The sequence below is a fragment of the Mastigoproctus giganteus genome, chromosome 1 (genome assembly GCF_048544385.1).
Source record: "Mastigoproctus giganteus isolate SK-2022 chromosome 1, ASM4854438v1, whole genome shotgun sequence".
Lineage (NCBI taxonomy): Eukaryota > Metazoa > Arthropoda > Arachnida > Uropygi > Thelyphonidae > Mastigoproctus > Mastigoproctus giganteus.
In genome coordinates this window covers 39,465,445-39,493,305 of record NC_143575.1, presented here as the reverse complement: position 1 = coordinate 39,493,305, position 27,861 = coordinate 39,465,445, and the positions used below count along the sequence as shown (strand labels likewise).

The window sequence follows — 27,861 nt, the reverse complement described above, 5'->3', positions numbered from 1 at the left end:
CTCTTCAAAAATAGAATTCTTAGTAGAAACAAGTCTTTCCAAAAATATTTAAGTGGAAATATGCCCTTGTCTTGACTTTAACTTTGTAAAACCAAAACAGTCTAATATTTTGGAATCAGAGTGCCAGGAGCAAAGATTTTCATGATCATCTTCAATCAGCCTGCTTTAAGTATATCACACATTAGCAGGAAGTTGTGTGAACCTACAAAAGGGTACTTGTGAGCTATTTAGACCTAAACAAGTTTTCATGCCACCATATAAGAGGGAAATCTGAAGATATTCTACACACACACACACACACACACACACACACACACACACACACACACACACACACACACACACACACACACACACACACACACACACACAATAATATATAGTATTATGACATTTATCATAATACAAGACTTTTACTGTATTTTCATAAGTCACCACATATTTTTCTCTGAACACATCAGTGCAATTATTATTTCATATCACATCGATATCTATGTAATCCTTATTATGTTTTATTGAACACATACCTGTTGCATACCCCAACTAAGGTAGTCAGACTTTGTTGCTGCTGTATACTCATCAACCAACTGCTGCACTACTGCTCGTGAGGAATCAAGCTCATCGAGATTATCCTGAAACATCAGTTCTTTCCTAAACTGTTCCAAAAATGCTTCTCTCTTCCTCAGCTTGTCATACTGTCTCAAAGTTCTTTCAAATAACTGTTAAAACAATAATTCAAATTAGGATGAAAAGGGAAAAATACAAAACAAATAGGAAATGCATAAGGTATCATAAAAATGCCAATGGAAAATAGCTTATTATAAGAGAGAGAGAAAAAGTGAAAATACTATATAATAAAATTAATTGTAAATGAGATATTTAAAGCAGAAATTGCTATGAAAACTGATAATTTATAAATTATTACAAATAATTATTAGCGATATGGCAAACTTGCTAATGAAATTCTAAAGAAATACGTAAATGTGAAATCCCAATTACTTGTTAAATACACAAAAAACTGATTCATCTGAAATAAGTTAAGATAGTTTTATTACATAAGGGAAACACAAAATTTTCAATACCTGTAACCCATTAATGAAGGCACAACCCAAATATATTGTATACATTCAAATACAGTGGGGGCCCCAACATCCGATGGTAATTCGTTCCACAAAACCCATTGAATATTGAAAATATTGTAAGTTGAAACCAATAATACATTGATTTCCTGTAATTCGTTCCCAAACAACACATAAAATAGGTATTTCTTTCATGTTAAAAATTAGTGATAGAAATAGTCATAAAACATCTTAAAATAAAAAAAAAAAAACAATAAATTAGTATTTACCTTCGACTTGAAGTGCAGAGCTGATGAAATCAATGGTGGCATAGTGGTGGTGGGACTCTATATCAAGTGTCAGGTGTCTTTTCAGTCTTTTGTTGCTACTGGTTGTTGTTGTTATTTGGTTTTTAGGAGCATTAGCAACTAAGGCCATATTGCTCCGGGATATGCGGTGGTCATTCCCTGACCTTTCAGCATCCTCTGTATTTGGTGGTGATGGGCTCGAACCCTGGTCTAATCAAGAAGTGTGTGCTACGCACTGCTGCTCGTTGCTACTGGTAAAGAAACTGTCCAAAGTGGAGTGTTTTTCACGACTTTTTTGTAGCTTTCTGAACTAAGAAATGACTTTGTCCTCCATTTTGTACATCATCAGTTCAGTGTTTTCAATGTCGGGGTGTTTTTATCACTTCTCTTAAATGATCACAACAAGAAATGAGTCTTCAACTCTTCAGCTGACACTTTTTGGGTGTCTTTTTCTCCTCTTTCTCTCCAGTGTCATTCTCCGTAATTTTCTCCAACTCTTGTAGCTCCTCTGTTGTTAGCTCATGCCCATGAGCATCAGTAATGTCCACATCCTCTTCGCCAACTTACAGACACATTGATTTTACAAGAGTGACAATATTTGTCAAAGCACCATCACCTTCAAATCTGTCAACGTTATGGATAATTAAAGGCCAGATGTTTTTCAATGCTGAATTTAAGCACCTGGTCGAAATATCATTTCAAGAACTTACAATCAGCCTCAACACAATCCAGCATGTTGAACCCTCAAAAATCTTTGAGGGTGACAGCATTTTCACCTGAGGTCGGTGCAAAGCAACTTGCAACAATTTTCGTGGTGCAGGTTTTCTTGAAGTTTGCAATCACATGCTAGCCCACTGGTTGAAGGAGAAGAGTGGTGTTGGGTGGCAAAAATTTGACTTGAACAAAGTCAAATTGTGACTCAAGAGATTGAACAAGGTTGAACAATCTTAGCCTGGCGTATTATCCAGCAGGAGCAGTGTCTTCACAGGAAGCTTATTTTTTTTCAAGATAACCCTTCACTGAACTCTTCACTTCCCAGGCCTTCTTGTTACTGTGCCAAAATGCTCCCAACATTCCTTTGTTGACCTTTTGTTGTTTAAATACTCTGGGGGTATTAGAGTGATACACAAGCAAAGGCTTCAGCATAAAATCCAAGAGGCATTGGCACCCAACAGGAGAGTGAGTCTTATCTTTCATAGGCTTATTCCCAAGTACACTAGCCTCATCCACAGTGATGTACATTCTCCTGGGCATTCGCTTCCAGAAGAGGCCAGTTTCGTCAACATTAAAAACCTGGTGGGTAAGATAATCGTCCTGATCAACAAACTCTTGAAATTCAATTTTAAAGATCTCAGCTGCTTTTTTATCAGCACTGGATGCTTCCCCATGCCTTTTAACACTTTTGACATTTGCCCTTTTTTTGAAGTGCTCAAACAAGCCTCTGCTGGTTTTAAAGTCTTCAAAAGCGCACAGCACTGCCACTGATTGATGGAGCTTTAAGTTTCAGATTGCCATAGATCTGAAATAATCATGTTCCGCTCACCACACGTTGAACAATAATGTTGAACAATAAAAAAGATGCTAATTGGTTGAGAACAATCGTACAATGATGTTCTGTGCACCACGCGCCTGAAAATTTCCACTTATGTATCGTTCCAACTATATCAGAAAGCTATCAGTACCTGCAAGATATATCACAGTTCCTGAGAATATCGGATGTTGATGTCATCATAAGTCGAGGCTGCAATGTGTAAGGAATGCACTGATTTATTTATATTGAAGGTTGGATTTGTGAAGTACTGATGTTTCATCTGCTTGTGGAATAGTCAAGCAACACAATAATATTATCTTGTGAAGGTTTGTCCAGTGCAAGAAGAGCTCATTTCTGGAAAATGCAATGTCAAACATGTGCCAATCTGTGGATCCTCACACATGAAACTGGGCTTAATGAAAAATTTTGTGAAGGCTTTAACTACCTAAGGGAAAAACTTACAACATTAAGTGATGTAAAATTCGTCTTTGGAAATTGTAAATGGTATCTTCAATGTATCACAGATTACAAAGCTGTCATATGATAACAGTTTATAACAAAAACTAAACCTTATTCACCTGTATGAAAGTCTTAAATCCTTAGTTCATGGGTTTTTAGGTAATAAAAAAGAACTTTTATACATATCGCACAAAAACTACAATGGTTACTAGTTTAAATTCAATTTGTTATTGAACAACTGTAAGCAATAAAATGGCTCAGCAACAGCCATGAAAATCATTTCTCAGCTTAACATTATCTCACTATAAACTTGCATGAAGTTATAATTATTCTCTCTCTCTCTGCACCAACCCCCCACACTGTATACTTACTGAAGAAATGCTGGTGTGGTTAGCAAGCATTAGTCCACTGACTCGATGGGCAGTTTGTATGTATGGTGATTTCCTCGAGAGTGCAACTTGGATACTGGCTGGGCCCCAAGGAATAAATTGAGCCAATTTCCTTTCTCTAATACGCTGCAAACTCTTATGAACCTTGCAAAAAAAAAAAAAAAAAAAAAATTCAAATTTCAGTTTATAAGCATATAAATTCAGAATAATGCAAGAGATACTGGATTTAGGGGAAAAAGCACTACTTTTAAATTCTAATTCAATTTTTTAACCAGAATACTTACATCATTATTTTTAATAGCATACATCCAAGTTCTTCTTCTTCATATACTCTACAGTATAAAACATTTTCCCAATAAAATGATGCAAGGCTGGATATGACAAATGCAGTTCTAGACACTTCTTTCAACAAAGATATTCCTCCATGGGTCAAGTTACCTCAAACTGATATTCTGACCACCTTGGCAATATTTGCCTCATCTGAATTGCTGTTACTTTTATATACTAATTCCTCAAAAATATGATGTGATGTACAAAGACACCTTGCATTAATCAAGAGTAACTTGAAACTCAGTTATAGAAATATAACCTGAAAACAAATGCCAAGAGATTCTCGTACTGCAAATTCATTCACGATGAAACATCCCTGAAATTTTTTCTCCAAAAACATATATAATACAGCTCAAAAACAGGTACAATTAGAACTAGAGAATTTTTGGGTCCCCTATACGCGAAAAAAACATATTTAGTCTTTCCTGCTTTTCAATCACACCGTCCATCTGGCTATAACTCACAATAACTTACAAGAAAAACGTTATATTTGGTTTCTCTATTAAGATTTGACAAATAACCAATAAGTATTAAGAAACAGACAACAAGCATGTAAAATTTCTATGGATGTTAAATGGAAGAAAAAGGACAATCTCCTACTATAATATTTTCACTTAACTCTATTTGGAATGGCAAAAATGCACATGCAAGTTTTTTTGCTTTCATTATATAAAGTTAAACGATTATTCACTATAATTTACTGAAGATGTGTTAGTGTGGTTAGCAAGCATTAGTCCACTAACTTAATGGGCAGTTTGTATGTATGGTTTTCTTGAAAGCCCAACTTGGTTACTGGCTGGAACCTCCAAAGAATAAACTGAGCCAATTTGCTTTCTCTAATATGTATCACACCGTTATAAATCAATTTTATGGTCCAAAAAACTAGCAGTGGCATTGTCATTTATAAATATAAAAAAAATTACTTTGCATATGAACATGCAGAGTAATAGTGAAACCTACCATAGTCAGAGAGTTTTATACATACAGCATGTATCATTCATGATTTATTTGTACTAAAGCAAAATATACTCAACGGATAGCATCTGACTACCACACACTGATTTTATTAGGCAAAATAAAGTGGTCCAAAGATGAAGTGCTCGCGAGGACAGATTCTTAACAATGTAGTTACCAAATAAATGTTTTCTTTCAAATAGTTTAGATGGTACAGAAGACAATCTTATGTCGTGAAGAATAACTAAGTAAGGCATCAATCTCTATTTTCCTATTCTAGTATCTTAATACAGTCAAACTTGGTTATAATGAGCATGCAAATAACGAGATCACAGCTGTAACAAAGCAAAAAGCCATAATGATTTTAATTTTGTATTCCCATACAATTGCTCACTGTTATAACGAGTATACTACACAGATATACCGAACAAATTTTGATAACTATGAAACATTCTGAATTGCTTGAGTAGTCGAAAAAAATCCAATTCTTGGAATAGATGAAAATGAAAAGGGCAACTTAACTTTATGACCACCTGCATCAGATTAGCAGCCAGTTTATGACCTTGTCCTTCTGGGGACGGGGGCTATACAATAGTGCATTACGCTATTTACAGATTGTCTTGTATTCACTGAACCATAAATTTATTTCGGACTTCGAAGGATTTTGGAAACAGGACTTCTAAGAACTTTGTATGCATTTCGGGACTTCTAAGAAAGTTGTATGCATTTCTGGACTTCTAAGAAAGTTGTATGCATTTCGGGACTTCTAAGGAAGTTGTATGCATTTCGGGACTTCTAAGAAAGTTGTATGCATTTCGGGACTTCTAAGAACTTTGTATGCATTTCGGGACTTCTGAGAACTTTGTATGCATTTCGGACTTCTAAGAACTTTGTATGCATTTTTGGCTTCTAAGAACTTTGTATGCAGATCACTTTTTCATTTTAAAGTAAAATCAGTTAGAAATGAACCCTTCCTTCAGAAACATGTCTACTAACAAAAGAAAGTGTTTCTTGATTTGCGAAAAGTTTTCTTTGTCCTCTTCAAGTGTATTGACATTGTGGAAGAATAAAGATGTTTACATATCAGCACTGGAAAAGAACATAGTCGGGGGAAAAAAAAATTAGCATTGTAGTTATGATTGTAAAGAACGGACTTTTTAGTACTGAGTGGGTGATGTGATTGAAAGTGTAAATTTTCCCTGTGTGTGTGTGTGTGTGTGTGTGTATCTTTTCTATAAATTTTGGTTCCTAGCTTTGTGCCTGTTTTATATATTGTAAGGTTAAGGAAATTAATCTTATTGTCAGCTTCTACTTCAAGGGTGTACTTTAATCTTTCATGTACTGCATTGAATTTAATAAAAAGACTTGTCAATAGTAGACTTGTCTCCTATTAATAACAACACATTATCATCATCAGCGTAACGCATATAGATTTTAATACCCGAAGGGAAAGGTTGAAGTACTTGTGTTCAATAGTGGCTAAGTAAATTTCTGATAAGGGACCTGAGATGCCTAGTCCCACGGGGAGTCCAAATATTTGGTCCTGGAAACAGAAGTGTCTAGCGTCAAGTAAAACCGAAATGAGCTCTAATATGCTGTTGATAATAAGGGAAGTACGTTTGGCCAAGGTGTTGTCCATTGTTAAAAGTTCTCGTAAAGGTTGTAGTGTAAAATCTAAGTGTACATTGGTATATAAAAAAACGACATCAAAAGAGGCTAAGATGTCTTCCCCAGAAATTGTGGTGGTATTTATATGTTCAAAGGCCTGGTTGGTGTTGCAAACTCTAAATTTTGAAAATCTCATAAGGGGTGATATAATTTTAACTAAGAAAGTAGATAGGTTAGCGAAAGCGGATTTACTGAAAGAAATGATTGGCTGTAAGGGGTGGCCAGGTTTATGAAGTTTGGTAATGCCGAGCATGTGTGAAAGGACGTTGCTACGTATGCCAATTTGCTGTAGCGTGTGTAGGTTAATTTCCTTATTAGATCTTAGTCTCCTTAAGATACCGCCAGGTTTGTTTGTTCTTTAATCTGGAGCTAATGTATTGTCGACTTTGTAGGTATCTGTGTCAGATAGAACGTGTTGTATTATGTCTATGTATGCGCTTTTATTTAAAATTGTGACAGTAACTTCCTCATTGGCTTTTTTGTATGATAATATTTTGGTTTTTCTTTAGTTTATGCATATTTGATAGCTGTTGTTTACTCATGTTGGGTTGTGATATCAATCTTGAATTAATAATAGCGTTAGTCTCATGCATGATTCGACATTTGTCTGGATGATTATCTAATTTTGTTTGCAACTCAGTGATGCAATCCTTAATAGGATAATGATTGCCGTTTATCGCGAAGTTAAAGCCATATTCTAACCCGGATAATTCGGCAGGGTAGAATGATTGTGATGAAATGTTAACGGTGGAAGATTCTGGAGGGGTGCGCGTTTTTTGTGTAAGCGCATTCCATTTTTCTAAATGTCTGTGTCGTGTTATTGAGTGCTGCCTTGATGCGTGTGTTTTGGTTTTGCAAAAATGTCTTGCACACAACATTATCTGAAATTCGTTCGTGTTTGCACTAGGAATACCCTCATTTCATACAACAAACGTAAATTGCAATTATTCGGGAAGAATTACACAAAAGGTTCCGTCATAAATACCAGTCTTTATACCAAATACATTACCTTAGATTTAAGAGACATGTCACCCCCAAACATGGTCGGACTTTGTTAATTTTAATAACACACGCATCAGGCAGCACTCAACAAAGTGATATCTATATACTTTCTTAGTTAAAATTATATCACCCCTTATGAGATTTTCAAAATTTAGAGTTTGCAACACCAACCAGGCCTTTGAACATATAAATACCACCACAATTTCTGGGGAAGACATCTTAGCCTCTTTTGATGTCGTTTCTTTATATACAATGTACACTTAGATTTTACACTACAACCTTTATGAGAACTTTTAACGATGGACAACACCTTGGCCAAACATACTTCCCTTATTATCAACAGCATATTAGAGCTCATTTCGGTTTTACTTGACGCCAGACACTTCTGTTTCCAGGACCAAATATTTGGACTCCCCGTGGGACTAGGCATCTCAGGTCCCTTATCAGAAATTTACTTAGCCACTATTGAACACAAGTACTTCAACCTTTCCCTTCGGGTATTAAGCTCTATATGCGTTATGCTGATGATGTGTTATTAGTAGGAGACAAGTCTACTACTGACAGTCGTTTTATTAAATTCAATGCAATACATGAAAGATTAAAGTACACCCTTGAAATAGAAGATGACAATGAGATTAATTTCCTTAACCTTACAATATATAAAACAGGCACAAAGCTAGGAATCAAAATTTATAGAAAAGACACACACACACACACACGGAAATATTTACATTTTCAATCACATCACCCACTCAGTACTAAAAAGTACGTTCTTTACAATCAGGTCTACAATGCTATTAAATACAGTTCTCTGCATGATGATTTCGCTACAGAACTACAATATCTTACAAAAAAGTTTACAGCTAGGAAATATCCTTTACAACTAATTCAACGCACAATTTCTGTTGCCGAAAATAAGATCAACAAAACACATAATCACACCAATCGGAACAACAAACAAAACATATGTATTGTCCTCTCCTACCACGGTGGACTCGCCAGACACCTTCGCCAAGTGTTTGCCAATACAGAGACGTTAATATTTTCACCATATAATAAAATAGGGACTATGTTTAACACCCACAAAGAAATACACGAGTATCCAATATGCGACATCAACAACATCGTTTACTTGATTAAATGCCAATCCGGTTGTAACGCGTGCTATATCGGGAGTACTACTAAATACGGCACAATTAAAACTTCTAACACACGTGCATATTATCACTATAACAGCTTCAAAAATAATCAAGCCGGCACCGAACTCAGGCAGCATGTGCATTCCCACAACCACAATCCCCTAATTGATTCAGCTATCACAATTATAAAATTAAAGTCAAGTTATAAAATTTTCCAACATGAAGCACTTGTCATAGAATGGTGTCACCACAATATTAAGTTTAACGTTTTGAATACAAAACTCTCAACAAACCTTTCACCGGTCTTGAACCTTGCACACGTCATGTTCCTACATGTTTTGAAATGCATCATGGGAACTAAGGAGTTCTTTAAATATACAATCCCCTTCACTCCCATCATTGCCAACTGAAGAGATGTTTTTTACAAAAGTGACACGTCATGACTATTGGCTTCAATTAGTTCTTCATAATTTCAACATTTTATTTAGGACAACCCAACCAGGGACAAGGTAGTGCACTTCTTCCTTGGACAAATTTTAATTACGGGTTTTTAATAATCCCTTCTCTATTTATTTTAAATTCTATTTCTATGCAATTTAATTGAATTTCCATAACTTTGCCTTAAACACCATACAACTAAGCAGATTATTTGATGTGAGTACCATCAGTTAAGCTGTCATTGCTATTATTCTCTTTAAGTTTAACTTCAAATAACAGTACATTAAGAAGCTCTACCAATCAACTAATTGTTATTGAGAATTAAAAAGAGAGAGAGAGAGAGAGAGAGAGAGAGAGAGAGAGAGAGAGAGAGAGAGAGAGAGAGAGAGAGAGTAACTGCAAGATTGAAGTGATATAATAAACTAATAAGTACTGTTTATAAAATGTGTATACAATGTAACAACAGAACCCTGAATTCTTTTCCTTGTTATCAACCTTCACAATTATTTTGAACTTCTCTGAAATCACCCCTTCGATGGCATTTTCATATCTGATGTTTCTATCTGTTCTTTCATTTGAACAATACAATGGCTGATAGTACAAAAAAGGGAAGCACTTTTCAAATTAACTCTTGGATTGCTGCAATGTTAAAGGGAAAAACATTGATACCTGGGGCCAACATTTTTGGTTATTATAGTGCTTAACCTGTGTACTAACCCATTAATATGAAAATGTAAAAATCATTTTTCGCACGCACACGTGTCTCTGTGTGTGCACGTGCGCGTTAGAGAGGCCTTGTGGGTCACAAGTCCGCTTTGTCAGCTTTCAAAAAGCTGTGACAAAAGCTGTGTTTTTCAAAAAGTCAGCTTTGTCATGACACATGTAGCACATATCCCAAGCTGTAGCTCATTTTCAAATTTTTTATACTTTTTTACAATTATGTTTAGATTTCTAATATACATTTCTTCAGTTCACATAAATATGTGAGGTTGTATAGTGCAACTAAAGGAAACTTTATGGTTACATAAGAAATATAAACAAAAGACAAATTTGTCAGGGAGTTATTCAAGCTATGTAGTGGTCGCAGATATACTCAAGTCATTCTTGCTCTTCTCAAGAAGAACGACTTAAGTTCTGCAAATTGCAATGTCTGGAGACTAGGCACCTGTGAGGTGATCTGAATGAGGTGTATAAGGCCTAGAATGGTCTCAGCAAGCTCAATGCTGATAGGATTCTTCTTCTTGCTCAGATTGCACACCTGAGGTGGGAATAAATTCAAGTTGAGGAAAGACAGTTAGAGTAGACGTGCAGAAATTTGCATGTAGCCAGTGGGTGGTTGATTGCTGGAACAAACTTCAATTGGTCGTTGTGAAAGTTGATATCTTAAATAAATTCAAGGAAGAACTGGACAAATTTTGGAGAAAATGGATGGACGAAATGGGAAAGGATTTTTTTTTGGCTGATGCTGTATAAGCTTGCTTTCTTGCATCATATGCCTCTGCTAATGCTAATATATTATCAGATTACACAGAAGCCTATGGTAGATATAAGCTAGACTATAATCAAGTCACAAAGGAGATTAGGAAAATGAAGGCAGATTACAAGAAATCTTTGGCAAAGGATGCAAAGACTGCTTTATTTATTATATAAACTCTAGAAGGAAGGGGCTGAATCAGGTTGGTCCACTTGATATCGATGGTTCAACTGTTGATGATTGATTGTTATTTGGTTTTTAGGAGCATTAGCAACTATGGCCATATTGCTCCGGGGATATGCGGTGGTCATTCCCTGACCTTTCCGCATTTGGTGGTGATGGGCTCGAACCCCGGTCTAATCAAGAAGCGTGTGCTACACACTGCTGCTCCTTCCCACCTGGCTACGGAGGTGCCTCAACTGTTGATGATCCTGCTCAGATAGCTGACAAACTGAATGAGTATTTTGCATCTACACTCACACATGAGGAATTCTACAGGAAAGTGGAGGACAAAAACTGATTAAACTCTAACCAGGAGCTAAATGATTCTGTAATAACTGAGAGCAAAGTGGAGGAGAAATTGTTATAGTTAAACATAAGAAAGGTACCTGGGGACGATGGGATCTATCCATTTATATTAAATGAGGCAGCAAAGGAAATAAGCAAACCCTTAGCCATAATTATTAGAGCATCCTTGGAATCAGGGGAGGTCCCCATGGACTGGAGATATACAAATGTACACCCAATTCACAAGGGGGGGGGGGTCAAATGGCTACGCAAGTAATTACAGACCTGTTAATTTAACTTCTGTTTTGGGGAAAACAATGGAGTAACTGGTTAAAGAAGCACTGCAGGATCATCTAGACAAGACTGCAGTAATAATTCGGACAAAGCATGCATTTGTTGAGGGGAAGTCTTGTGTAACTAATTTGATTGGATACTATGATGTGGTTACAAAAGAACTGGATGCAAAATATAATTTTGACATCATATACTTGTATTTCAGGAAAGCTTTTGATACCATTGTACATGGAAGTCTACTGTACAAATTGGAACAGCATGATATTACGGGCAAGTTGCTACAATGGATATAAGGATGGTTGAATGGAAGAAGAGAGAATGGAAATCAGTAGACATTGCTTTTCGTAGAGTAACATTATTAATGGAGTCCCCCAGGGTTCGATATTAAGACCATTGTTATTTTCTATATTTATCAATGATACTGTTGAATGTATATATCAGGTTAAATGTCAAAGTTTCCAGATGATATAAAGGGTGCCATGGTTGCTAATGATAGACATGACAGTATGCTGCAGAAACACGATTTAGAAAAGTTGGGGTAGATGGGCTGAGAGGTGGCAACTGAAGTTTAAAATTTACAAATCAAACTACTGCATATGGGTAGCAGTAACCCCAGAGAAATGAACCAACTGTGTGGTACAGTATACTGTTAAAATAATGACATCAAAAATAACAGCATATTCGACCTAACGGGAACATTGAGATCGGATGTTTACATACAGTGCAGATGTCTTGCAGTGCCGGAAAAAAGAAAACAGCAAGTCACGTGATTATTGTATTTGTTTACATTCAACACTTTGAAAGTGAATTCTGTACTGATATCACGGATTATATCGCAGTTTTACATTTGATTTAAATTAAAATCACCTCACTGTGGTTCCTAAAGTTAATAAACCTTATACAGAGAAGAACACTCATCGGTGAAGACAGGATATTAGAGCTGGAAAAGGAATTAGAAAATTTGAATTGGAATATCATCGGTTTGGCTGAAACAAGAAGAAGAAATGAATCACTTATAAGTTTATCAAGTGGAAATCTGCTGTACACCAATGGAAACAGTGAAAGGAGTGAAGGTGGAATTGGGTTTCTGATGCATAAAGATTTTAAAAACAACATTTTGGAATTCAAAAGTACATCATCAAGAGTGTCCAGACTAATACTCAAGATTTCTAAGAGACACAAGCTAAAGATTATAATGATTTATGCACCAACATCGAGCCATGATGATGAAGAGGTTGAAGAAATGTACACTGAAATTGAGAGTCTTCTAGATGAGCAGAAAACCCACTACACTATTATTATGGGAGACTTCAATGCTAAGGTTGGAAAAAGACAAAACAGTGCAGAAAGGGGAACTATAGGAAATTTTGGAATTGGTGAAAGAAATGAAAGAGGTGAAAGACTTGTGGAATTTGCAGAATCTCAAGGACTGTCAGCAATGAACACTTTTTTCAAGAAAAGGGTGAACAGAAAGTGGACATGGAAGAGTCCAAATGGATTAACTACTAATGAAATCGACTTCATCCTCACTAACAGAAGATATATTGTGAATGATGTCACCGTCCTGAATAAGGTAAATATTGGAAGTGATCACAGAATGGTAAGATGTACACTTGATATAGATGTAGGAAAGGAAAGGAAAAAACTGACTCGAGTAAATAATACAAAGGTCTTTGAGATAACAGAAGAGGAGAAAAAGCAGTATGTACTGGAACTTAAGCAGACGGCTGAGGACCAAGATATCGACGAGGAATATTACAACTTTTTGAAAGTGATAAAGCCCAAGAAACCTATAGGGAAAAAGAAATCCAAAGAAGAAAAAATTAGTCAAGAAACACTTGTCATGATGAACCGAAGACGACAAATGAAAAGCAAGAAAAACACTGACAGGGAGAAAATTGAGTATACTGAGTTATGCAAAGCCATTAGAAAGAGACTCAGAGAGGACATAAGAAGATTTAACACAAGAAAAGTAGAACAAGCATTAAGGGAAAACAAAGGATTTAAATCAGCAGCCATGAGCAGTAATACAGAAAGACAAATGATACTGAAACTGAAGAATAGCGATGGTGTACTTATAAACAGCAGAGAAGACATAATTCAAATAGCAGAAGACTACTATAGAGAATTATACAAGGAGCAGGGGAATGATGCCAGCAGTGGGGAAGATGGATTGCAAAGTAGCAACACATACGGCATACCCAATATTCTTCCTGATGAGGTAGAACATGCATTGAAGAAAATGAAGAATCAGAAAGCCCCGGGGGAAGATGAAGTTACTGTAGAGTTGTTAAAATTGGGAGGAAGAGACATAACACAAAAACTGGCAAGGCTCTTCACAAAGTGCATTAGAAAAGGTGTGACGCCTAAGCAGTGGAATAATGCAATCATAGTTTTGCTGCATAAGAAAGGAGATAAATCAGAAATTGGAAATTATAGACCAATTAGCTTGTTATCCCACATCTACAAGTTGTTCACAAGGGTCATTACTAACAGATTAGAAAGAATACTGGATGAGAATCAACCGAAAGAGCAAGCTGGCTTTAGGACAGGATTCTCAACTATGGATCACCTTCATGTAATATCACAGCTAATGGAGAAAGCAAATAAATATAAAACACCATTATGCCTGGCATTTGTGGATTATGAAAAGGCATTTGACTCCATACAGCATAAGGCAATGTTTCGGGCACTGGAAAGACAAGGCATTGATACCCCATATATTATGATTTTGAAGAAAATATACGAGAGTGCTACCTCCTTTATTAGACTAGACAAAGACAGTAGGAAATTTAAAATTGAGAAAGGAGTTTGACAAGGAGACACAATATCTCCGAAGCTGTTTACTGCTGCCCTTGAGGAAGCTTTCAGAAGATTAGACTGGTCGCAGAAAGGAGTCAATGTGAACGGAGAGTACCTAAACCATTTACGATTTGCAGATGACATTGTGGTCATAAGCCATGATCCCAAAGAATTAGAGGAAAATCTTAATCAGTTATGCACAGCTAGTAAGGATTTTGGACTAAAGATGAATATGGCTAAAACAAAAGTAATGATGAACAAGTATGCCACAGAAAGGGAAATAATGATTGAAGGAGCAGTAATTGAAAAGGTGGAGTCATATACTTATCTGGGACAAGTTATTAGCTGTAATAATGATAAATGGCTGGAAGTCAAGAGAAGAATAAATTTTGGATGGATAGCATTCAGGAAATATAGTCACATACTGAAGAGCAATATCCCAGTCTGTCTGAAACGTAAAATAATGGACCAATGTATACTTCCCCACCATGACTTATGGAAGTGAAACTTGGGCACTCACCAAAAGAATGGAAGAGAAGCTGAGAACTACACAGCGAAGAATGGAACGAATCATATTGGGAATCAGACTGTTAGATAAGAAGAGAAACACATGGATTAGGCAACAAACTCAAGTAAAGGACATTCTTATCAAAACTATAGAACTAAAATGGTCTTGGGCAGGACACATAGCTCGAAGACATGATGACAAATGGACTAAGAAAATAACAGAATGGTATCCAAGAGGAGCTAGAAGAAAACCTGGAAGACAAAGGCGGAGATGGATAGATGAAATTCATGAGTTTGTGGGTAGTAAATGGATGTCCAGTGCTCAAAACAGAAGGAACCGGAAAGTTGCTGGAGAGGCCTTCATCCTGCAGTGGATTGAAAATGGCTGATGATGATACAGAGAAGAAAAGAAGAACAAGATTAAAGCTTAGTGACAAACTTGATATAATCCAAAGTATTACATTAGAGTCACCGGGAGAGTTAATTCATATACCAATGTGTACTGTGTCTGTTCTCTGGTCAATTTACCTGTTTTGCTTGACGAAAAAACCCCAGTTTCTGGGAAGAAACCTTGCTAGCTATGCTTGAGACCAACTAATTCAGCCACGGAGTGAAAATAGCTCATAAAGTTCCTCGAGTCGTTGATGGGTTTCGAACCCAGGCCTTTTCCCTTGGTGTGGGGAGGACAGTGATGATACCACTGTGCTACTGAGCAGACTAAACTTAATATAAAGAAAACAGAATGAAGCAAAAGCAGCAGCGTATTAATGGTAGAATATAGCATTGGTTGTACAATCAGACATGAAGTTTTCTGAGCAGAACAGATAGGCTGCCAGAGTCTATGGGGTATTGTCAATGATATATAGCAGGGGTGGCCGAGTCGATCGCGGATTTAATTTCGGTAGATCACGACGAATTTTAAATATACAGTCATCCCTCGATTTGTGCACCTTGTGCAATGAAATTTTTTAAATGGTAGATCGCGGTGCATTTTGAAGGAAAAAAGTAGATCGCATCACATATTAAGTTGGCCACTCCTGATATACAGGAATTTTGATAGAAGGGATAATGAGGTGATTATCCCTTTGTATTAGGCAATGGTCAGGCCACACCTTAAGTACTGCATACAGGTCTGGAAGCCTCAGTTTAGGAAGAATGTAGAGTTGCTAGAATAAGTACAGAGAAGGGGAACAAGATTGGTGAGGGGAACAAAGGGAGTGCACTTACAAATAAAGGCTTAAGTTCTGCAATTTTCAGCATCTGGAGACTAGGCACTTACGAGGTGATCTGATTGAGGTGTATAAGGCCCTGAATGGTTTGAGCAGGCTCAACACTGTTGGGATTCTTCCTCTTGCTCGGATTACGAACCTGAGGGGGCATAAACTGAAATTGAGGAAAGATAGTTGTAGAGTAGATGTGTGGAAATTTGCCTTTAGCCAGAGGGTAGTTGATTGCTGGGACAAACTTCCATCTGTCGTTGTGGAAGTTAGTAGCTTAAATAAATTCAAGAAAGAACTGGACAAACTTTTGGAGTGAATGAATGGGTGAAATGGGAAGTGGGACTTTTTTTTTTTTTTTTTGGTTGATGCTGTATAAGCTTGCTTTCTTGCATAATATGCCTCTACAATGCTAATGGTTTTCCCTTCAAAATCCAAATTTGTTGTTGAGTTAACCATCCAACTGAAACTCAACGTTGTTTTATTACAGGACAACCTTGAAATAAGATGCACAAATGTATGAGAATTTTCCCACATAATATTTCTCTGTTGAAGTTATTTCCAAAAGAAATTCAGTTAGAATGAAAGATCTCATTCATAATGAAGCAACCAAATTAAAAATAATAAAAAAAATTTGACCAGATCAGCTACCCCTCAATTAAGTACAAAAGAAGTAAGTTGCAGTGTTAATGTTGTTTTAAAAAAAAAAAATCCACTGTGTTATGTGAGTGCATTATGTCAGACAGTTATGCTTCATATCTGAATCACGAAACCATAAACTCCAATTTTATTGACATAAAATGTCAATCATTAAATAACAGTGTTCATGAATATCAACAGACAATCCCATGACCTTCTAACAAACTTCCCCATGCCACAAATCATTGTAACACAACATGCCTTAATTCCAACACAAATGTATTTTACATTAATAAGCAGTCACTTCAAAATAATTTAAGCAAAAACTTTTATGATTCTAATATGCAATGTCCACTCTGCACAACCAGCTCTGCCGACTGGGCTAGCTGGGTGGGTAAAGTGCCTGCCTGGCAACCCAAAGGTTGCGGATTCGAATCCTGCCTAGGGCTTGGATCAAAGTACTGCAAAAACCTTGGGAGATGCATTATGGCCACAGAAGTCGATGCGCCAACAACTACCAAAAAAAAAAACAACCAGCTCTGACGTGTTGCCTGAGTGAAAGAATAATCTAAACATAATTTGCTGATTCTAAAGTATATATACACCGATGAACCAAAACAGTATGACCACCTACCTAATATGATGCTGGTCCTCCACGTGTAGCCAAAACAGCTCATACCCGGCAAGGCAGGGATGCTACAAGATTTCTAAATGCGCCTTGTGGTATCTGGTACTAACATGTAACCAGCAGATCCTTTAACTCCTGTAAGATCAACTCTGATGGGATCGATTTCTGGGGAATTTGGAGGCCAGGGAAATACGGAAATATTCCTCATGTTTTGCAAACCGGTCTCAAACAATCTGGCATGGTGCATCATCCTGCTGAAAGATGGCACTGCCAGAGGGGAAGAGTGCCTGGCACACGGATGACTGTACCCACGGTATCCCAGCAGAACATCGGCCAAAGTATGACACCGCCACCACTGATTTGTTTTCATCCCACAGTGCATCCAGGTGCCATCACTACCCCCACCCCCAGGTAAACAACGCACATGTACCCGGCCATCTACATGGTGCAACATGAAACATGATTCATCAGACCAGACGACCTTCTTCCAATCACAAAAGGTCCAGTTTCTATGCTCGCCTTCCCACTGTAGGTGCTATCGCCGGTGAACCATGGTCAGCATGGTCACTTGGAGCCCCCTGCGGCTATGCAGCCTCATTTTCAGAAGGATTCGATGTACTATGTGTTGAGACACTACTCCCATCACCAGCATTCCAATTACCGATGAGTTGAACTGCAGTCACCCTTCTGTTGCCATGTACCATTCAGGAGAGCCTTCGTTCACCTTGAGCTCCGATGAGGCATGGTTGTCCAACACCTCTCTGGCGGTTCATGGGTTTTCCTTCCTCAAACCACTTTCAGTAGGTTCTAACCATGGCTGGGTGTGAGCACCCCACCAGCTGTGCTGTTTCAGATATGGTCTGACCCAGTCGTCTGGCCATTACAACTTGGCCTTTGTCAAACTCGCTTAAGTCCGCTGCCTTTCCCACCTGAAGAACAAGAGTAACACTGATTAACATAGCTCAGTATCAGGTGTTTTTTATACTGTGTTCTGACCCGCAGACGCGCTGTAGTTCACCTGCAGTTGCTTCAATTTCCATGATGACTCGCTGGTCATAATGTTTTGGCTCATCAGTGTATAAGATCTGTCCTTTCAAAAAATAGTAAACAGACTGCCATATCTGGGAGATTCAATTATATTTCTTGTTCTTGTGAATTTCTGTTACAACAATCACTAGCTCTAGCATACCAATTCTTATGCTAATTCAGTTTGTGTAATATGTTATATATCGTCTATTAAGATTTGCACATTGTACAAGCTGAAAAATCTTGAATAACTCATGGAGGAAAATCCAAATCCCTCCATCTGATATTGGCTAACTACAGCACCAACTGAAGAGACCTCTAAGAATTCCCCTATCTTCAAAGGGATTTGAATCCAACCCTCTCCAAAGGTGGTCAAGATGTCTGGAAACAGGTAGTAACTAGTAAGGCCACTATACACTGTCATGGAGGGATGCAAATGTACTGACAACTTAAGAGAAAATTTTGGGGTACTAGCAGTGTGTAATGTATAGGTAACGTTGTATGTGCATTATAAGTTAAGTAAATGGGCATCTCCTTATACAAATTATTGAAACACATTACTTTTTTTGTTTTCAACTTAAGTCTTACTCCTCCAAAAAGTTTTATCGCCTGTTCCTTTCAAAAACACCTCAGCAGGGTTTTATATATGAAATTAAAACAAATCTTTTAACAGTTGGTTAAAAGCTTCATCAAGAAATTAACATTTCAAGTTAAAACATAAACCTACCTGAGTAGGATCCACCTCTCCCTGAATTATATTCAGAATACTGATGTAACAGTGAGTAGTGTTTCTGTCATGAGTTGTTGACACCATCATATTTTTAGGCTGCAAAAGACGCCTCATTACATCCAAAACTGTTGTCTTTCTCACACTGCCCACCTAGACAAAATATATCAAATAATGTTTATGTACAGTGTTGTTGAAATTAAAGTATCCCTACGTAGAGGGCTCTGGAGCGAGTTCTAAGCCTCATATTGAAGAGAAATTTGGACAACAGGTATTATAAAAATTGTGCTCGCCATTTATTGGGAAAAAAAAAAAAAAAAAAAACTGGTTACAAATTTTGTCACTATATGGTGCTGTGGCAATACAAATCACTTGAATAGCGCTACAATTGTTCAATGTGTCCTCCATTTTGGTCAACAACAGTTTCCATTCGAAGAACAGCATTTTCTACAGCAGAATGTAACATGTCAACTGGAATAGCCAGCACATGACATCTAATGCTGTTCTTTAGATCTGCCAGAAGAGTTTGACATCCTTCCCGATACACCTGGTTCTTCAAAAACCCCACAACCAGAAGTCGCATGGGGTGAGGTCCGGTGATCGGGGTGGTCAAGATGTCTGGAAACAACGGCTGATGACCCATTCGTCTGTAAAGTGTTGCCTCGGCAAACTTTAGACACAACGGTGGATGTGGGGTGGCACATCATCTTGCATGAATATGGTATCCTGAAGGCACCCACGTTGTTGCAGCTCTGATATTGAGAAATTTGCTAACATTTCATAATATCGCTGTTCAGTGACGGAACAGGTGTGGGATCCAATCGGCATTACCTGTTCAAAAAAATAAGGCCCAATCATGAATGTGGCCGTAAATCCACACCACACTGTTACTTTTGGAGAATGCAACGGGACCTCTTAGATAACTCGAAGGTTTGCTGTTGCCAAAACATGACAGTTGTGCGTATTCACTCGTCCATTTAAGCAGAAGTGGGCTTCATCCTCCAAAGGAGTGATGTTCCATGGCCAAGTGATATCCACTGTCATTCGCGCCAGAAACTGAAGTGCGTATGTGAAACGAATATCTGCATCACCATGCTTTAGCATGTGCATCTTGTAAGGATAGTACCGCAACACCTGTTGCATTATTAGCCTTACAGTGGAATACGGCATGTCCACTTCACGAGAAACAGTTGGCACACTTGCGTTACCACATGGAGATTGATTTGATAAATCCACGACAGCCATAGCCACATCTTCAACATGAGAGGAGTCCACTCGTTTTCGACCTCTACCTGGTTGAACACCAAGATGTCCTGTCGCTTCAAATTTTGCAAACAGCACAAACAGTCATAGGTCCATGTGGGCCTTATGCGCTTCTGACGCCAGAATTCTCTGATAGCTGCAGCTGCATTGTTGCTGTTGTGATAGTACAGCTTCATTAATAGTGCCTTTTCCTGCAACGTTGTTGACATTCCTGCTGTAGTGCAGGCAAACATCTACTGTATGATTTTAAAGAGACTGCTTTGCTTTATACAGTACAGTAGAGCTGAGTAGTGGCGCTGTGGCAATAACTTATGTTATTTGCATAATCGTAACTAAGATAGTTACGCGCCACACAGTGACAAATTTTGTAACTAATTTTTTTCCCAATGAAGCATTCTTTATTGTACCTGTTGTCCAAATTTCTCTTCAGTATGAGCCTTAGAACTCACTCCAGAGCCCTCTACATAGGGATACTTTAATTTTAACAACCTTGTATGTGACAACTAATCCAAATGTTACTATAAAAATTTTTAAAAATATTCACTGTATTACACTTAAATAAGAATTGAATTTTTATTTAACAGTATACTTAAGAACTCTTCAATAAACAGTAAATGATAAACAAAAATAACTTGATATACAAAATTAACATTAGTGCCAATATTTTTAATGGTTTTTCATGATGATCTCATACATCAGGATGAGAAGTCTGTGGAATAACATAATTGATATAAACTGGATAAAAATATTACTTAAATGTCTACAACTTGGATAAGAGAGATTATACACACTATTATGTGATATGGCTTATCTTTTCAATAAACAGTAATTCATTTATTCAGATGCCTATCAAAGTTAATTGCTAATAAACTTGTTAGTCAACAAAATTTTAAGAAGGATTTTAAAAATAGAAACTTACCTCTTGATCTGTAGTTAATGGTGTATAACCAGTCATTAAAAAGTGAAGCCGTGGAGTTGGAATAAGAGGTGCAATAAGGCCAATTAAGTCATTATTCATGTAACTGGGGTAACGAAGAGTAGTAGTACTTACAGACATTATGGTTGACACCTAAGAAGAGATTTAGTACCAGTTTAATTGGTAATAATTTTTTAATCAAAGATATCATATTTAAACTGAACTTTAACTGCTATAATTTAGTGGCAAAAATATCACAAGAGTGTTAAAATCTCAGGTGGTAAAATTATCCACAAAAGCAGAATACTTAACCATAAGCTGAAGGAACTTTTCAATGTAACATTCTGCTTACACTGTATTGGGTTAGAGACCTGAGCATGCCAAAAGAATATAATACAAGGTTCGGTTAAAAAAAAAAAAAAAAAAAAAAAAGCGCAGACAATATTTTTAGCTAAAATATATCACTGCGAAGTAGAAACTGAATCAAAAGTATATGCTCGTTAATTCAATATCAGATTATTTGAAATGTGATGTATTTCACAGTTGCTACTATTCTGTGACTAACAATATAGAATTTTATATGCATTTTAGTAAAGATAATTTAATTGAAACTGAATTTGGTCCCATAACTAGTGAATAGTTTGTTTAACTTGAAAAGACTGCCGAAACCAACTTTAGTAAATGTCATTATAACAAAATTTAATGCAATTATAAGAAAATTCACTACTGTACAGCATAAAAAAAAAAAAAAAAGTGCAGCCATTATCAACCCACTGCAGGATGGAAGCCTCCTCAACAATTCATGTTGAGGGAAATGGACCATAATCTGCCACGCTGGTCCAATGTGGGTTGGCAGATCGACCGTATTCAGCAGTCAGGGGCTTGAACCCCGGTCAACTCAAAGAGCATGTGCTACTGCACTCCCACTCCTGACCACTCGGCTACGGAGGCCTGTGTGTACAGCATAAGTCATTTTTAAATTTTACATTTCCATCCACTCCCCAAAAACTGTATGTCAGAAACATGGGAATTCACACTACAAAACAACACTATGGGTACACACATAATCCATTTTGTTTACGCTACTGAAACCTAAGTCTGTAATCAAGTCACAAAGGAGGTTAGGCAAGTGAAGGCAGATTATGAGAAATCTTTGGTAAAGGATGCTATGAAAAATAGCAAGGACTTCTTTACTTATATAAACTCTAGAAGGAAGGGGGTTGGAATCAGATTGGTCCACTTGATATCGAAGGTTCAACTATTGATGATCCTGCTCAGATAGCTGATAATCTGAATGAGTATTTTGTATCTACATTCACACATGAGCAGTTATTAAGGGAGAAAAATGCCAGAAGTTTATCAAACTGTAACAGGGTGCTTAATGATTTTGTAATAACTCAGAGCAAAGTGAAGGAGAAATTGTTGAAGTTAAACATAAGAAAGGAATCTGGGGTGGGATCTATCCAATTATATTAAAGGAGGTGGCAAAGGAGGTAAGCAAACTCTTAGCTATAATTATGAGAGCATCCTTGGATTCAGGGGAAGTTCCCATGGACTGGAGATGTGCAAATGTATCCCCAATTCACAAAGGGGAATCTAAGGGTGACACGAGTAATTACAGACCAGTTAGTTTAACTTCTGTTTCGAGGAAAATAATGGAGCCACAGGTTAAAGATGTATTCCAGTATCATCTAGACAAGACTGCAGTAATAATTCAGACACAGCAAGCTTTTGTTAAGGGAAAGTCTTGTCTGACAAATTTGATTGGATACTATGATGTGGTTACAAAGGAACTGGATGCAAAAAATAATTTTGATATCATATACTTGGATTTCAGAAAAGCTTTCGACACTGTTGTGCAGGGAAGACTACTGTACAAATTGGAGCAGTATGGTGTTAAGGGTAAGTTGCTAGAATAGATAAAAGGGTGGTTGGGTGGGAGAAGACAGAGAGTGGTAATCAATGGACGCTACTCTTCGTGGACTAATGTTATTATTGGAGTCACACAGGGTTCGGTGTTGTGCCTATTTATTGTTTTGTATATTTATCATTGTTATTGATGAAGGTATATCAGGCTTAATGGTGAAGTTTTCAGATGATACAAAAGTTGGCAGGGTTGTTAATGAAGTAATGGTGCAACTGCAACAGGATCTAGAAAATTTGGGCAGATGGGCTGAGAAGTGGCAACTGAAATTTAACAGTGACAAATGCAAAGTACTGCATATGTGTAGAAGTAACCCAAGAGAAATGTACCAACTGTGTGGTACTACACTTATGGTGGTAGAAAATGAAAAAGATCTGGGAGTAATTGTGCAGTTATATATGAAGTTTTCTGAGCAATGCAGACAGACTGCCAGAGCAGGTCGTGGGGTATTGTCAATGATATACAGGAATTTTGCTAGTAGGGAAAAGGAGGTGATTATCCCTTTGTATAAGGCAATGGTCAGGCCACACCTTGAGTACTGCATACAGGTCTGGAGGCCTCATTTTAGGAAGGATGTAGATTTGCTTGAGCGTGTACAGAGAAGGGCAACAAGATTGGTGAGGGGAATGAAGTGATCCTCTTACCAAGAGAGGCTTAAGTTCTGCAAATTGCAGCAGCTGGAGACTAGGCACCTGTGAGGTGACCTGATTGAGGTATAAGGCCTTGAATGGGCTAAGCATGCTGAATTCTGATGGGATTCTTCTACTTGTTCAGATTACGAACCTAAGGGGGCATAAATTCAAATTGAGGAAAGACAGCTGTAGAATAGATGGTGGAAATTTGCCTTTAGCCAGCGGGTGATTAATTGCTGGAACAAACTTCCATCTGCCGTTGTGGAAGTTGATAGGTTAAATAAATTTAAGGAGGAACTGGACAAACATTTAGAGGGAATAGTTGTGTGAATTTTTTTTTTTTGGCTCATGCTACATAAGCTCATACGCTTGCTTTCTTGCATCACATGCCACGATTACTATTACTATGTTGAGATTACTGGAAAGATTCTAAGATGGATTGCAGGGCAGATTGTTGGCTGGTTGTTTTAGGATTTTTTGGTAAATTAGCATCTAAGGCTATAATGTGCCAAATGAACTGCAGGGCAGAAAGCAGAGGGTTGTGATCAATGAATATTCTCCAGATTGATGTAACATATGAAGTGGAGTCCCCTGAGGATTAGTTCTTGAACCACTGTTGTTTCTAATTTTCATAAATAACACTGACGAAAGGATAAAGGGCATAATGTCAAAATTTGCAGATGACAATAACTGGTAGAGTTGTAATGACCAGGGCAAAGCAGCACTCTTTCAGGATGAGTTGAACAGGCTTCAAGAATGGTCAGGAATGTGGCAGCTATGTTTTAATGCAGCAAAATTCATTGTTTTACACTTTAATTTTTTTATTCATTACACTTGGGAAATAGCAACTCCAAAATAAAATAGGAGAGATCTTATTTGTTATTGTTATTTGGTTTTTAGGAGCATTAGCAACTAAGGCTATATTGTTCCAGGGATATGCAGTGGTCATTCCCTGACCTTTCCGCACCCTCCGTATTTGGTGGTCACGGGCTCGAACCTCGGTATAATCAAGAAGCGTGTGCTACACACTGCTGCTCCTGCCCACCTGGCTATGGAGACACTGAGGAGGAGAGAGATCTGGGAGTTATGATATGGGAAAACATGAAGCTTTCTGAGAGTGTAAACAGGTGGCCAGGAAAGCCCATGGTGTCCTCCCTATCTTACAGGATAATGTTTGATAAATCATCGAACATTATCCTGTAGAAATAGGAACAAGTTGCCACCACAGGTAGTTGAGGCTGACAGTTTAAAGAAATTCAAAGGTCAACTAGATAGTTACCTACATGAGGGAAGTGCATAATTTGTATTTTCTTATCTACCCCCTTCCTTTTTTTTTTTTTTTTTTTTAGCTGGTGCCACAAAAACCTGTGGCTTCCTTTCACTAAACAGCTATACTAATAATAATTTAAACAACAAAGAAGGAAATGATAATTACATCTGCAGAAACATTTGGAAAATTCAGAGAAAAAAGTTAAACTAATAATAATAGCAAAAGCCTACTAGAATTTTGCATAAGTCATGTGCTCTTAATCACAGTAGTTTTTCATCATAAAGATACCCACAAGTTCATGTGGGAGGAAGCATAACAGAAACAATTAAAAACTATCATACCATTATAGAAATGAACCTTAAACAAGTATATGAACAAGAATATATAAGATTTGAGATTGGAAGTGACCATCATCTTATAAGCGATTAAGAATGGTAAGTAGTGCCAAAAAAAAAAAAAAAAAGTTAAAAATAAAAATCTTTCTGATTTACTAATGCCACAAAATGTAGAAACCTTCTGAAAAATTAAATGATATTCCTGGGCAAAAATTTAAGAAAATTTTAGTGGAAGCTGCAAAAGTGTTATGTAGGGAGAAGACCTGTAAACAAAGGTAATTCAGAATTCAAAAGCTGAAGAAGGGATATCTCACCCCTATTACATTTCTATCATTTTATATTCATTTATTTATCTATATTTATATTTTTATCTCTATTTTAATTTTTTCATCCTATACCAGTTTTTAACTTATTTATACCTTATGTATATTTTATTTATTTTAATAAAGTTATTTTCAATCAGTTTGTCGATTGTTAATAGAAAGAATACAGAGTGATATGCAACCTGAAACCCAAGGCCTGTTTTCTAATTATAGAAGACTGGCACAAAACATTAATTGTATCAATATAAAAAATGGAAATAAAGCCAAATGGAGTAATTACAGTAGAGTTTCACTCTTTGTACCAGATAAAATCTATGCACATTACAGAAGAGGGCAGTCAAGTTTTACGCCAAACAGAGAATCCAAAATCCAAATATTTCTACTATGACAAATTACAGAGAAGTTATGAGAACATTAAAAAAAAAAAAAACCCAGAAATCTGGTCTTTCAATTTTATTTTAGAAAGGTATATATCAAAGATTATCTTATAAGGAAAATAAAAATTTATATAAAAATAGCAAATCTGCAATGAGGAATGGAGGTATTGGAAAACATTTAAGGTTAAACTTAAAGTAAGGAGGGCTACACTTCATCATCACTCATAATTTTTGTGGACCACTGTTTGTTTGTTTTTTGGTTTTTAGGAACATTAGCAGCTAAGGCCATATTGCTCTAGGGGGATATGCAGTGGTCATTCCCTGAGATTTCCGCATCCTCCGTATTTGGTGGGCACAGGCTCAAACCCCAGTCTAATCAAGAAGCGTGTGCTACACACACTGCTACTCCTGCCCACCTGGCCACGGAGGCACCGTGGACCACTGAAAAAAAGAATGTTACTAATAAATTTTATTGTGGGAGATGTAAAAATTGGATCATTATTCAGAAGACATTGTGCTATTAAATAGTAACTTACAAGATCTTCAACGACCTCAGAATAGGTAACAATCATGAAAATTGGGAGAGTCAATGATAAAGTATATAGAGAATTTGGTAACGTGTTTATATGCTTGCACTTGGAAGAAGTGCAAGTATAAATGTGATTTTTTTTTTTTAGTTAACTACTATCTCAGGATCACTGCCACAATGCCATTTGTCACTTTTCCCCTTGTGACATTTGTTTGTGTTAATAGTTTTCTCTGCATTTTTTATTGTGAATATCTATTTATCCCACTAATGAAAGTCTTTTGTCATCTACAGGCCAAAAATATCTTTATCAGTTTATGGCTTGGTCGATTATATCACATGCAGTAATTGAATTAGCATTAGTAGAGGCACACGATGCAAGAAAGTAAGCTTATGCAGCATCAGCCGAAAAAAAAAAAACAAACCAAAAAAAACCTCTCCCATTTCACCCCTCCGTTCATTCCAAATACCTGTCCAGTCCAGCCTTAAATTTATTTAGGCTATCAACTTCCACAACAAAGGATGGAAGTCTGTTCCACCAACCAACTACCCACAGGTTAAAGACAAACTTCTGCACATCTATCCTACAACTGTCTTTCCTCAATTTCAATTTATGCCCTCTCAGGTGATTATTCTGAGCAAAAGGAAGAATTCCATCAGCATTGAACATGCTCAAACCATTCAAGGCTTTATACCCCTCAATCAGATCACCTTGCAAGTGCCTAGTCTCCAGACACTGTAATTTGCAAAACTTAAGCCTTTATTTGTAAGTGCTAGCATAAGGTTTAACAGAAAACTAGATAGCGAGTATAGTAGTATCAATTAATCAGTAAAATTTATTAATCTTATTAAATTTCATTGTCAACTGAATTGTACTTTTTTAACTAAATAAATATAGCAACCTAGTTATTACAAACCTAACATCATAAATTAATACATATAAGTTGACAGGGGATAAGAAAGTCATATAACATAACTCAGAGAAAATATTTGATACCGAAATACATATATATATATATATATATATATATATATATATATATATATATATATATATATATATACAGGTGACCCCCGCTTAACGCTGATAATTCGTTCCGTAAAAACAGAGTGCTAAGTGAATCCGCGATAAGCGAGCGTCGCATTCCCATAAGGTAACATATGTATTTGTAAGTTGTGGTCGGTGCCATAGGATATT

At 36.8% G+C, this 27,861-nt stretch overlaps 1 protein-coding gene across 1 annotated transcript in view; it reads right to left on the bottom strand.

Moving 5' to 3' along the window:
* The window catches only part of LOC150090723 (tubulin gamma-1 chain), a 103,378-nt gene that overhangs the window by 6,924 nt on the left and 68,593 nt on the right, over nucleotides 1-27,861 (bottom strand). Inside the window, exons 7-10 of the mRNA XM_090379703.1 lie at nucleotides 21,280-21,429; nucleotides 19,098-19,250; nucleotides 3,728-3,889; nucleotides 528-719 (exon numbers count right to left, since the gene is read on the bottom strand). Of these exons, the coding sequence (XP_090235829.1) occupies nucleotides 528-719; nucleotides 3,728-3,889; nucleotides 19,098-19,250; nucleotides 21,280-21,429 (657 nt within the window). The remainder of the gene's footprint in view (nucleotides 1-527; nucleotides 720-3,727; nucleotides 3,890-19,097; nucleotides 19,251-21,279; nucleotides 21,430-27,861) is intronic.